Source organism: Lactuca virosa, chromosome 4, assembly GCF_052849685.1.
Source record: "Lactuca virosa cultivar CGN04683 chromosome 4, Lactuca_virosa_CGN04683_v6, whole genome shotgun sequence".
NCBI lineage: Eukaryota > Viridiplantae > Streptophyta > Magnoliopsida > Asterales > Asteraceae > Lactuca > Lactuca virosa.
Genome location: NC_136429.1, coordinates 323,486,805 through 323,500,063, shown reverse-complemented (window position 1 = coordinate 323,500,063; position 13,259 = coordinate 323,486,805). Strand labels below are relative to the sequence as shown.

Here is a 13,259-nt window from a genome sequence, read left to right as displayed (position 1 = left end):
TTTATATAACTTATTATATAAATATACTTTGAAAGCCATGTAGTAATAAACCTTTGAAGTTAATACAAGTTAACAAGACATTAAGGAGTCAAAAGGGTCAACAAAAATCAAATGAATTACATTGTTTTAGTGTTTTCGATTTCTAGGCCACTACCTTTGAGTTTTCGGTCATATAGGACCGAAATCGCCTTCATGGAATAAGCCAAGACCGAAAACACAAGGCTAAACCCACAACATGACCGAAAACACTAAGTTTAAGTCCCATTAAGGCTGAAAACTCCACATATAAGGACCGAAATCTCATTCTTGGTGATACTAGGACAGAAATCAACTAAAGGATGAGTACACTAGGTGATTTCGGTCATGCTAGGACCGAAATCACCCTCTTTTAGGCCGAAATCACCCTAGTTCTCGGTTGTATCCCAGACCGAAATCCCTCATTCTAAGCGGTCTCACACTATTCAATGTGATAAGATACACATTCCAACGTAAACATCCCATCACTTTTCCCCTATATTTATATGTTGAACCGAAATCATATTCAGAATTCTCATTTACACTTCAAGATTTCTCCCAAAACTCATACAAAAACCTTCATCCTTTATACGAATTACAGAGATCATCTTCAAATTTTCATGTTTCCTCAAGAACATCTTCAAGTTTTTCCCAGGAAATCAAATATAGCAAGTTAATTCCAAAGACTTTTTGTAAGTATTTATACATAAACTAGTGTTCATTAACACTTAAATTAATCATTTCAATAATTTAAACACAATATTATGTGTTTAAATACTATTAGGACTTCGGAATTTCCACGCGTTCTAACACGAAGAACGTCACTACCACATCATACCCAATCATGAACACACACTCGAGGTGAGTCAATACCCCTACGTTTTCACGATTTTTCGTTGTCTTAGGTAGGGCTGGCAAAATTGTACCATGGAAAACCAACCAACATGTTACCAACCGAACCAAGAAAATTGGTAGCCAATATATTTGGTAGCCAACATGTTTGGTTGGTAGTACCGTACCAATTGAACAATGTTGGTACGGTAATGGTACATGGTAATACCGTATCAACCAATTCATTTATTATAATATATATATATATATATATATATATATATATATATATATATATATATATATATATATATATATATATATATATATATATATATATATACGAAATCGTATATTCAACTGTTAATTGCGTTTAGAGTTTACATTTTTAAGAATATTATATAAGTCATTTGGTCGCATTAGTTAATAGTTATTACAATGTTAAAGCACAAAATTAAATCGTTACTTTAGTGTTACTTGAATAAAAAAATATATAAATTAAAAGAACAACGTAACTAATTTCTATACTAAACATCAAAATTACCCGATGTTTTTGTTTATTTTTAAATCTTACAATAGAAAATTAAAATAAATTTGTATATTCCATTACCAATTTGTACCAACCAAACTTGTTGGTAGCCAAATATATTAGTACCAAGTATGCTTGGTACGGTACTGGTAGCAATTTTTTTAGACCAATTATAGCTGGTACGGTACATGGTTTAGAGAAAAATGAATTGGTGTCATACCAATTTCACCCCTAGTTTTAGGGGGGACACAAGTAAAACACAAGAAATCTTGTGTTAATATCTAAACTATTTCAAACTGCTTCAATCGTTATTTTTACCAATATATATATATATATATATATATATATATATATATATATATATATATAACTAAGATTCTACATGCTTAGAACTAGTGAGTCTGCCATATTTCCTGTTCCTTGTTTGGTTGTGGGCTAAGGTGGAATCATTTATTTGACTGTCTTCTCAATCTGATATATATATATATATATATATATATATATATATATATATATATATATATATATATTATTTCAACACGTTCAACAAAAAGAACATTTCCACAACTTATTTTATTTCCTATTACACAAAAATGATAAATTATACGAATCATCTTTATCTAAGGATTTCGAATATACACATTCAAGTTATTAAAAATACAAAGTTTTCATTTCAATAGAACATACACGTTAAACTATAATAGGTATAGTTTATGGAACATACGTACTATTTTACTAAGTTTGGGATACAATACAAAACAAACATATAAACTATAATAGGTATAGTTTATGAGACATACATACAGTTTATTAATTACAAAGTGGCTTTTCATTATTCTGTACGTAACCGTCAATATATCTTTGTGAGACACACTTCAAGTACTTATCTAAGTACCAACGAAAGTCCTAAAAATATAACCAGAGTCTCCTGGAGGGAGAGCGTGACACTTGTGTATAGATCTATACGGGTCTGACAAGCCTGCACCTAAACTGTTAGCTACAGTTAGGCCGGTTGGCCTGGGGTGACAAATGTAGTACCAATTCTGACGCCTGAAGAACGTCGTATCAGGCCATCTTAGGTCAGCAATCATGGTTATAATAACTCACAATTTAGTATTAACAATACAATTAGTGTACAAATACATACATAACTTCAAATAGTTTTATTTAATAATAAAACTACAGTACAACATTTTACAATACAGCTGGTGAATCCGGGCACATACAGTCACAGATTTTCAAACAAGTACAATTACATTATACTGTTTTCCGATACAGAGAAACTTGCCCTTCTAGAAACATTCATTTTATGGTCTTATGCGAATTAAAACTACGTTTTACTATTTCAGAGTACAACAACAACATTTACACATTTTGGTCTTATGGTATTAAGACTACAATTCATTTACAACAGAAAATATTGGATTTTCTGGAAGAACTCACTTATATTTTCAAGGGACAAATGATAAAAATCTTATACAAAAATAATTATGAGCTCACCAACTTAATTGTTGACACTCTTTTTAAAACCACTTGTATTCTCAGGGAATCAGTAGACAAGTATCCACGTAGGTTTTGAGAAGACGGAGCATTATAGTGCCACGTCTTTTATTGTTTACTATATGTTTTTGGTGTAAAGTATGCAATGATTTGAACACAGATGTAAAAACTATACTTTATTAATATGATGGTTGTTGTGCTTTGATTACAATTATTCAATTGTTGTGATACTGTACATGCTGTCATCCACCCTCGAACGTTGCCGCCGTTCCGGTTTGGGGTGTGATAGATTGGTATCAGCGCATTGTTTATAGTGAACGAAGTATATCAAACCATACAAGATATACAACTATAAATACAATGGGGCTGAAACGCTCTAACTAAAAGTATACTTTTAAAATATTAGTATTTTATAAGAAGTATACGAACATGCATACATTCCAGAAACAGTGTCACAGTAAGAACTACATAAAAGTATTTAGATAAGTTGGACACTGCAGTTAATCCTAGAAAGTTATGTAATCATATCTAGGATAAATATACCCTGATCAACTATATTTATTTGAGATACGACCAACATGTGTTTGGGAATGATCGTGGTGTTGCAACAAGTCTAAAACTTACCAATTCTATATACGAAAGGAAACTTTAGAACCAAAGCATGAAGTTAAAATACTATGGGAGTATCTTATGGAACTATAGCACTAGAAAAACAATATTTAGACCTCGATAGTTATATAAACTAATAGTCGAGAAAGGCCTTCTTACTAGAATCAATTATGTGAAAACAAAGGACCCTTGCTGGTAGATCTATAATTGCTAAGTATATACGTTAGAGTTATATATAATTAAGATTTTAAAGATTTATAATTTGTGATTTCGATTTACTTCCTGTTCCTTGTTTGGTTGTGGTCTTAGAGTAGGATCACTTATTCGAAGCTCTATTCGATCTTGGTTATGTACAACTTGTATACACTATATGATTATAGGAGGACCCGGTATGAGTCACACTATACAAATTCATTAGAAGTGTTACTATAAATTTCATAAATTGAAAGTGCGATTGTTTACTTATTTTAGTAGACTTTTATTGTAAATCCCTAAATAGAACACTATAAAAGTCAGGATTTGATGCGTTTAGAACTAAGATTTATCTTGTTCAATATCACATGACTCATGAACACTAAAGAGGACTTATCATCATTTCCTCTTTAAACCATATAGAGAAAGATGCCTCCACGTAAATCAAACAGGCGTTTCAACAACACACCACCAACTCCACCACCTCCATCGTTTGACTTTGCTGTTTTCCAAGCAACAGTAACAGTCGGCAGTCGCCATGACGCAAATCAACGCAATTGGTGCCAGTGGGGCGGGTAGTGGTGCCAACAATTCTAACCACAGTGACAGTCAGCGACACCTAAGGGAGTGTTCCTATAAAGACTTCATGAATGCCAAAACTAAGTCTTTTGATGGCACCAGCGGTGTCATTGCTCTCACACACTGGTTCGAAAAGATAGAATCAGTGTTTGAAATATGTGTGTGCCCTGAAGCTAGCAAGGTCAAATTTGCAGCATGCACATTCATGGATATAGCCCTTTCTTGGTGGAACGGTTATGTCAAGTCATTGAATCTCCCCGTAGCTAACGCCATGAACTGGGAAGACCTAAAGATTCCGATGCTAGCAGATTATTGCCCGAGGGGTGAATTGCAAAAGCTAGAGCAAGAGCTCTAGGGTTTGATGATGAAGGACTCTAATATTGCAGCTTACACTGCCAGATTTAGTGAGCTGGCAATATTATGTCCCAGGATGGTCACCCCAGAAAGTAAGAAAGTGGAAAGGTACATCTGGGGACTATCTCCCCAGATCCAAGGAAACGTAATAGCTGTAAACCCACTTACTTTTGACAGTGCCAAGAGTCTGGCACAAACACTCATGGATCATGGAGTCCGCCAAGGCTTCATGACAGTCATTCCCAAGCAACCCAAAGAAGGTAACAATAAAAAGAAGTTTTGGAACAAAAGGAAGGGCCAATCGTCACAAGTTTCCTTAAAGAAACAACAAACTGTGGCAGTTCACGCTGCTACTATTCCTGCTACTGTTCCTGGTACTCCAACACCCCCCAATCGATATGCTGGAACCCTTCCAATGTGTAATAAGTGCAACTTCCACCACACGGGAGTTTTCCAGGAAATGTATTGTAAAAACTGCAACAGGAAGGGGCACACCGCCCGTTTCTGTAGGGCACCGGCACAACCAATCACCCAAGTCCCCATTGTTGGAGTAAGCCAGGCTTGTTATGGGTGTGGTGAAACTGAACACTTCAAGAGAGATTTTCCAAAAGAAAAGAATGTTGGCGGTGTGGGAAGAGTATTGGAAATAGGTCACGAAGAAGCAATAGCAGATCCTACCGTGGTTACCGGTACGTTTCTCCTAAAAAAAATATTATTCATGCATTCTTTTCGATATTGGTGCGGAGAAACGTTTCGTGAGCCATAAATTTAAATACCTACTTAAACAAAATCCGCAATCACTAAAAGACACATTCACCGTAGAAATGGCAAACGGAAAGACAGAAAGCACTAATGACATATACATAGGATGTAACCTCACTCTAAACAACTATTCCTTCCAAATTGACCTTATGTCGGTCTCAATAAAAAGCTTCGACGTTATCATCGGCATGGATTGGTTAAGTCCTCACCGTGCGGACATCCTATGTTTCGAAAAATTCGTTCGTCTTAATCTGCCAAGTAGCGAAACCCTCTATATTTATTGCGACAAACCCGGCTTGAACCTTCAGATCATTTATTGCGTCAAGGCTCAAAAGTATCTTCGTAAAGATTATTGTGCCTTCTTACCTCACGTGGTAGATAAGAAACAAGAAGTAAAAGACATCGAGAGCATTCCCAAATTCTGTAATTTCCCCGACATATTTCCCGAATATCTCCCAGGAGTTCCTCCTGAACGGCAAGTCGAAATTAGAATCGACTTGATTCCTAGAGCTACCCCCGTAGCCAAATCCCCATACCGTTTAGCACTGGTAGAAATACAGGAACTATCCAGCCAACTAAATGAACTGCTAAGAAAAGGATTCATTAGACCAAGCGTCTCGCCTAGAGAGCACCGATCTTGTTCTTGAAGAAGAAGGATGGATCGTTCCGCATGTGCATAGACTCCCGTGAATTAAATAAACTCACTATCAAAAACCGATACCTTTTGCCTCGGATGGATGATCTCTTCGATCAACTTCAAGGAGCAAGTTTCTTCTCAAAGATCGACCTAAGATCAGGATGCCATCAGCTACGAGTCCAGGAGGAAGATATTCCTAAGACCGCTTTCAGAACTCGATACGGTCACTATGAATTCATAGTAATGCCCTTCGGTTTAACAAATGCACCCACAGTCATGGACCTGATGAACCGTATGTGTCGACCATACTTATATAAATTCATAATAAGTTTTCAATGACGACATTATATTTTATTCTCGGAGTAAGGAAGACCACTTTCAACACGTACAACAAGTCTTGGACACATTAAGGGCAGAGAAGTTGTATGCGAAGTTCTCGAAGTGCGAATTCTGGATTCGAAAGGTGGATTCCCTAGGTCATGTGGTCAGCGAGGAAGGGATACATGTGGATCCCTCCAAAACTAAATCCATCGAAAATTGGGTGACCCCAAGATCCTCAACAGAGATTCGTCAATTTCTAGGCCTCGCTGGCTATTATAGAAGGTTCATTCAAAACTTCTCCAAAATTGCAAAGCCACTCACCTCCTGGACTCAAAAAGGTGTATCATTCAACTGGGCGGAGAAACAAGAAACTGATTTCCAGACACTAAAGCGAGCCCTATGCATTGCCCCGATCTTGTCCCCCCAAAAGGGACATAAGATTTTGTAGTTTACTGCGATACGTCCAAGCAAGGGCTAGGCTGCGTTCTTATGCAGCGAGGAAATGTCATATCCTATGCCTCGAGACAGCTTAAGAACTACGAAGTTAACTATACCATGTACAACCTTGAACTGGGAGCAGTAGTTATTGCTCTGAAGATCTGGAGGCATTACCTTTATGGTACGAAGTGCACAGTATTCACGGACCACAAAAGCCTCCAGCGTATCTTCGATCAAAAAGAAATTAACATGAGGAAATGACGATGGGTAGAACTACTCAGTGATTACGAATGCGAGATTCGCTATCATCCAGGCAAAGCCAATGTAGTAGCAGATGCCCTTAGTCGAAAAGAGTACTCGGGCCGCCGAGTAAAGCCTTTAACTATGACCATCCATTCATACCTGTCCACACAGATCAAATAGGCTCAGTTGGAAGCCTTCAAACCCGAGAATGTGGCAGGTGAAGCCTTAAGAAGAATGGATAAAAACCTAAAGGATAAGGATGATGGAGTTCGTTATTTCATGAATCGAATATGGACACCGAAGTTCGGTGGGTATAGAGACATTATCATGAACAAATCACACAAGACTCAATACTCTGTTCATCCTGATTCAGAAACTCAAGAAACTCTATTGGTGGCCAAACATGAAAGCTGAAATTGCTATCTATGTGGGCAAGTGCCTGACTTGCGCCAAAGTCAAGGTAGAATACCAGAAGCCTCCTGGTTTACTGCATCAACCAGAAATACTCGAATAGAAGTGGGAGCGGATAACTATGGATTTCATAATCAAGTTGCCCAAGACAACGGGTTGTCATGACACCATTTGGGTAATTGTCGACAGATTAATCAAATATGCACACTTCCTACCAATAAAAGAAACTAACAAGATGGAGAAGTTAACAAGGACGTACATTAAAGAGATAGTACGATTGCATGGTGTTCCAATATCCATTATCTCTGACAGATATAGTAGATTTACCTCACGGTTTTGGCAATCACTGCAAAAGTCCTTGGGAACCAAACTCAACATGAGTATAGCATACCATCCCCAAAATGATGGGCAAAGCGTGAAAACCATTCAGACGCTGGAAGACATGTTGAGAGCTTGTGTGATAGATTTTGGTAAAGCTTGGGATACCTATTTACCACACGTCGAATTCTCGTACAATAGCTATCACACTAGCATCAAAGTTGCTCCATTTGAAGCCCTCTACGGTCATAAGTGCAGATCCCCTTTGTGATGGGCTGAAGTAGGTGATACGCAACTAGCAAAGAAGCAAGTACCTGACAGCACTCTCACTGGTCCCGAGATCATTCGAGAAACAATAGAGAAGATCGTCCAAATCCGGGAACGATTGAAAGCTTCTAGAGACAGTCAAAAGAGTTATGCGGACAAACGACGAAAACCCTTGGAATTTCAGGTTGGTGACTGCGTCCTATTATTGGTCTCATCCTGGAAAGGAATGATACGCTTCGGCAAACGTGGAAAGATAAATCCAACGTACATCAGACCATTCGAGATTCTTGCTAGAATTGGCCCGGTGGCTTACAAACTCAAACTACCGCATGAACTCAGTAACATACATACCACATTTCATGTATCCAATCTAAAGAAGTGTCTGTCCGACGAAACTCTTGTGATTCCACTCAATGAAATTGAGATAAACGAGAGTCTACACTTTGTAGAGGAAGCTATGGAAATCATGGACAGGGAAATCAAGAGAACAAAACAAAAGCCGTATACCAATAGTGAAGGTTCGTTGGAATGCCAAGAGGGGACCTGAATTCACTTGGGAACGGCAAGACCAGATGAAACAAAAGTACCCACATCTTTTAACTAGTTCATGAGTAACCACTTTAGAACTAATTGCGGGACGAAATTCCCTCTAACGGGGGGATGATGTGACAACTGGAAAAATTGTAGAACAAACAAGTCTAAACTGTAACCGTGTACAAGTGAATTCACATAATAACATTGATACAATAGCACTTTGAATGCCATAAGCGCATGTTTATATAAGTTATTATATAAATATATTTTGAAAACCACGTAGTAATAAACCTTTGAAGTTAATACAAGTTAACAAGACATTAAGGAGTCAAAAGGGTCAACAAAAATCAAATGAATTACATTGTTTGAGTGTTTTCGATTTCTAGGCCACTACCTTTGATTTTCGGTCATATAGGACCGAAATCTCCTTCATGGAATAAGCCAAGACCGAAAACACAAGGCTAAAACCACAACATGATCGAAAACACTAAGTTTAAGGCCCATTAAGGCCGAAAATTCCACACATAAGGACCAAAATCTCATTCTTGGTGACACTAGGACCGAAATCAACTAAAGGATGAGTACACTAGGTGATTTCGGTCATGCTAGGATCGAAATCACCCTCTTTTAGGCCGAAATCATCCTAGTTCTCGGTTGAATCCAAGACCGAAATCCCTCATTCTAAGCGGTGTCACACCATTGAATGTGATAAGATACACATTCCAACGTAAACATCCCATCACTGTTCCCATATATTATATTTTGAACCGAAATCATATTCATAATTCTCATTTACACTTCAAGATTTCTCCCAAATTACTCCCAAAACTCATACAAAAACCTTCATACCTTCATACAAATTACCCATATCATTTTCAAATTTTCTTGTTTCCTCAAGAACATCTTCAAGTTTTTCCAAGGAAATCAAATATATCAAGTTAATTCCAAAGAGTTTTTGTAAGTATTTATACATAAACAAGTGTTAATTAACACTTAAATTAATCATTTCACTAATTTAATAGCAATATTATGTGTTTAAATACTATTAGGACTTCGGAATTTCCGTGCGTTCTAAAACGAAGAACGTCACTACCACATCGTACCCAATCAAGAACACACACTCGAGGTGAGTTCATACCCCTAGGTTTTCACAATTTTTCATTGTTTTAGGGGGGGATACAAGTAAAACACAAGAAATCTTGTTTTAATATCTAAACTATTTCAAACTACTTCAATCGTTATTTTCACCAAAAATATATATTTATATATGTATATGTATGTGAATATATATATATATATATATATATATATATATATATATATATATATATATAAGATTCTGCAGGCTTAGAATTGGTGATTCCGCCTTATTTCCTGTTCCTTGTTTGGTTGTGGGCTTAAGGTAGAATCATTTAGTCGACTGTCTTTTCAATCTAAATTATATATATATATATGTATATATATATATATATATATATATATATATATATATATATATATATATATATATATATATATATATTCGGAACTTATCTTGTTTCCGATTACACAAAAATGATAAATTATACGAATCATCTTTATCTCAGGATTTCGAATATACACATTCAAGTTGTGAAAAATATAAAGGTTTTCATTTCAATATAACATACACGTTAAACTATAATAGGTATAGTTAATGGAACATACGTACTATTTTACTATGTTCGAGATACAATACAAAACAAACATATAAACTATAATAGGTATAGTTTATGAGACATACATACAGTTTATTCATTACAAAGTGGCTTTTCATTATTCTACACGTAACCGTCAATATAGTTTTGTGAGACACACTTCAAATATTTATCTAGGTACCAACGAAAGTCCTGAAATTATAACCAGAGTCTCCTGGAGGGAGAGCGTGACACTTGTGTATAGATCTATATGGGACTGACAATCACGCACCTAAACTGTTAGCTACAGTTAGGCCGGCAGGCCTAGGATGACAAATGTCGTACCAATTCCGACGCCTGAAGAACGTCGTATCAGGCCATCTTAGGTCAACAAGCATGGTTATAATAACTCACAATTTGGTATTAACAATACGATTAGTGTAAAAATACATAAATTAATTCATATAGTTTTATTTAATAATAAAACTACAATACAAGATTTTACAATACAGCTGGTGAATCCAGGCACATACAGTCACAAATTTTCATACAAGTACAATTATAGTATACTATTTTCCAATACAGAGAAACTTACCCTTCTAGAAACATTCATTTTATGGTTTTATGTGAATTAAAACTACGTTATACTATTTCAGAGTACAACAACAACACTTACACATTTTGGTCTTATGGTATTAAGACTACAATTCATTTACAATAGAAAATATTGGATTTTCTGGAAGAACTCACTTATATTTTCAAGGAACAAATGACAAACTTCTAATACAAAAATGCTTATGAACTCACCAGCTTAATTGTTGACACTCTTTTCAAAACCACTTGTATTCTTAGGGAATCAGTAGACATGTATCTACGTAGGTTTTAAGAAGACGGAGCATTATAGTGTCACGTCTTTTAGTTTTTACTATACATTTTTGGTGTAAAGTATACAATTATTTGAACACAAATGTAAAAAGTATACTTTATTAATATGATGGTTGTTGTGCTTTGATTACTATTATTCAGTTGTTGTGATATTGTACATGTTGTCATCCGCCCCCAAACGTTTCCGCCGTTCCGGTTTAGGGTTGTGACAAAGTCAGATCCTGAGCCATGATATATAGATCCAATGAATGGTATGGATTGTATATTTTTAGAAAGTCCTGAGGATTTTGGGACAATTTATTCAACAACACAGTTGGGGCATATGAGAACTCCTTCCTTTTTCTCTTCTGCGGTATCTGAAGATTTTTCTTCTTTTGATGTTTCAGAGGGGTGTGAGATCATTAGTGGTATGTTTTGAGACTGAGGCTAATTGGATGAATTTCTAGGATGTCTGGAAGACTGGGGATAGTATTGAGGGGATTTGTTTTGAGGACGGTAGTTGTGGTTAAACGGAGGTCTTGTAAAGTGTTGGTTTTTACGGTTGTTAAGAGGAGGGAGTCTGTTGAACTGTTGGATAACAATGGCTAATGCATGTTAAAAAGCTATTCCATCTTCGTGTTGCATTTCAGGTTCATATGACAACAGTGTGTCGTCATATGAAGTTTGATATGGTGTTTTTGTGGTATGATGATACTGATGAGATGGTTTGGTAGTCTGTGATGAATGGGCGACTAAGGCGAGTGGTCCGCCTACATCCATGCAGTCTTTCATCACCGTAGATTCATGAGCTTGTAGTTCACCATAGATTTTATACAACAATAGAGTTTTGATTTTGCTATCAACTTGAACTATCATCTTCGCCATTGTCCATTATTTTCCTAGGCTATTTAGGAACTGCAGGTTTGTTTCATGATCACTACGACTGATTCCTACCTTCGAGAGTTTGGTGACGACGAGGTTGAATTTTTTGAAGGAGTCATCGAGAATTTCATCAGGAAGAGGCTTAAAGTTGTTGAACTCGTTTAGAGAAGTTGTCAGCTTTTTGTCTTGAGCTTCCTCTGTACCTTCATAATGATTTTTAATAACATCCTGTGTTTCTTTTGCTGATTTACAGTCGATGATAAGATTAAAACTGTCGGGTGGAACTCCACAAGATATTTCATAGAAAGCAATTTCATCTTTCTCCATCTTGCTTATGTCATCGTTGGTAGGTTTGGTCATGGCTACTTGACCACCTCTAAGTTTGAATTGAGTGTCATTGACAACAATGGGAGTAAGGACATGTACATGTGGTCCTTTTTCAATAAATCTCCAGACTTCTTTATCTAGTCTTTTAAAATATATTTCCATACGTTGACACCAGTGATGATATTCACTTGCAACGAGTATTGGAGCTCTATTAGAACCTCCAAAACTGTTGGATATATCTAAAGAGTAATTTTTTGCCATATTTCCTTAAAAATAATGAGCTAAGTGGTATAGAAGGCTTTTAAATCAGAGTTCTTCTTTTCAAAACGAGTTTTGTTTTAAAGAAAAATTAAAAAGAAACGACTATGGCTCTGATACCAATTGTTGGGTAAAAAGGGTTTAATCTTTGAATTTTATATAAATAAGTGCAGATTTAATGGATCTTTTAATGAAGCTCAACAATAACTAGATTGTGGAATATTAAGGAAGAGATATAGCAACAAGTTTACTTAAAATATAAGCAAGTAAATAACACTTTAGTTGAATCGTAACAAGGCTTGCATTCAAGACCGGGTTAGAAAGGGATGAACAACTAAATATGAAAGATAATCTTGATAAAGAGACTTCTATATTAATATAATGATTACACAGAAAATATATCGGAAGTGGAGAGACTTAATAGATTGATCAACAAGATCATCTTTTTATAGGACACAATAGTATACATTAAATTATAAAATAAGAGTAGCTTAGGCGGGCCTATTGCCCATTACTGACTTGTGTAGTCTGGCAAGAAATTTCAGTGTAATATTGATCATTTTTTTATCACTGAAAAGACATAATGGCATCTTTATACTCAGGTAGACTTTTCCTCTCCAGTATAGCTCAACAACATACAAGGCTCTTCGGTACACCTTATCTCCTCTCTGGTTCCTTCAATCATCAACTCTGCGGTATTGTTTACACACTTCAACTATCGAGGGTCACTTTC

The 13,259-nt window shown here is 36.0% G+C and overlaps 1 protein-coding gene across 1 annotated transcript; it reads right to left on the bottom strand.

Annotated features, from left to right (window-relative positions):
• Positions 1-11,950: 11,950 nt before the first annotated feature.
• LOC145106092 (uncharacterized) lies at positions 11,951-12,529 on the bottom strand. Its single transcript, XM_079043136.1, has one exon. It carries the CDS (start codon positions 12,527-12,529, stop codon positions 11,951-11,953), a length of 579 nt encoding a protein of 192 aa, XP_078899262.1.
• Between the last annotated feature and the right edge of the window lie 730 nt (positions 12,530-13,259).

Bases quoted from the DNA above. Each gene is read 5' to 3' on its own strand.
- LOC145106092 (XM_079043136.1), bottom strand. From the start codon at position 12,529: ATGGCAAAAAATTACTCTTTAGATATATCCAACAGTTTTGGAGGTTCT.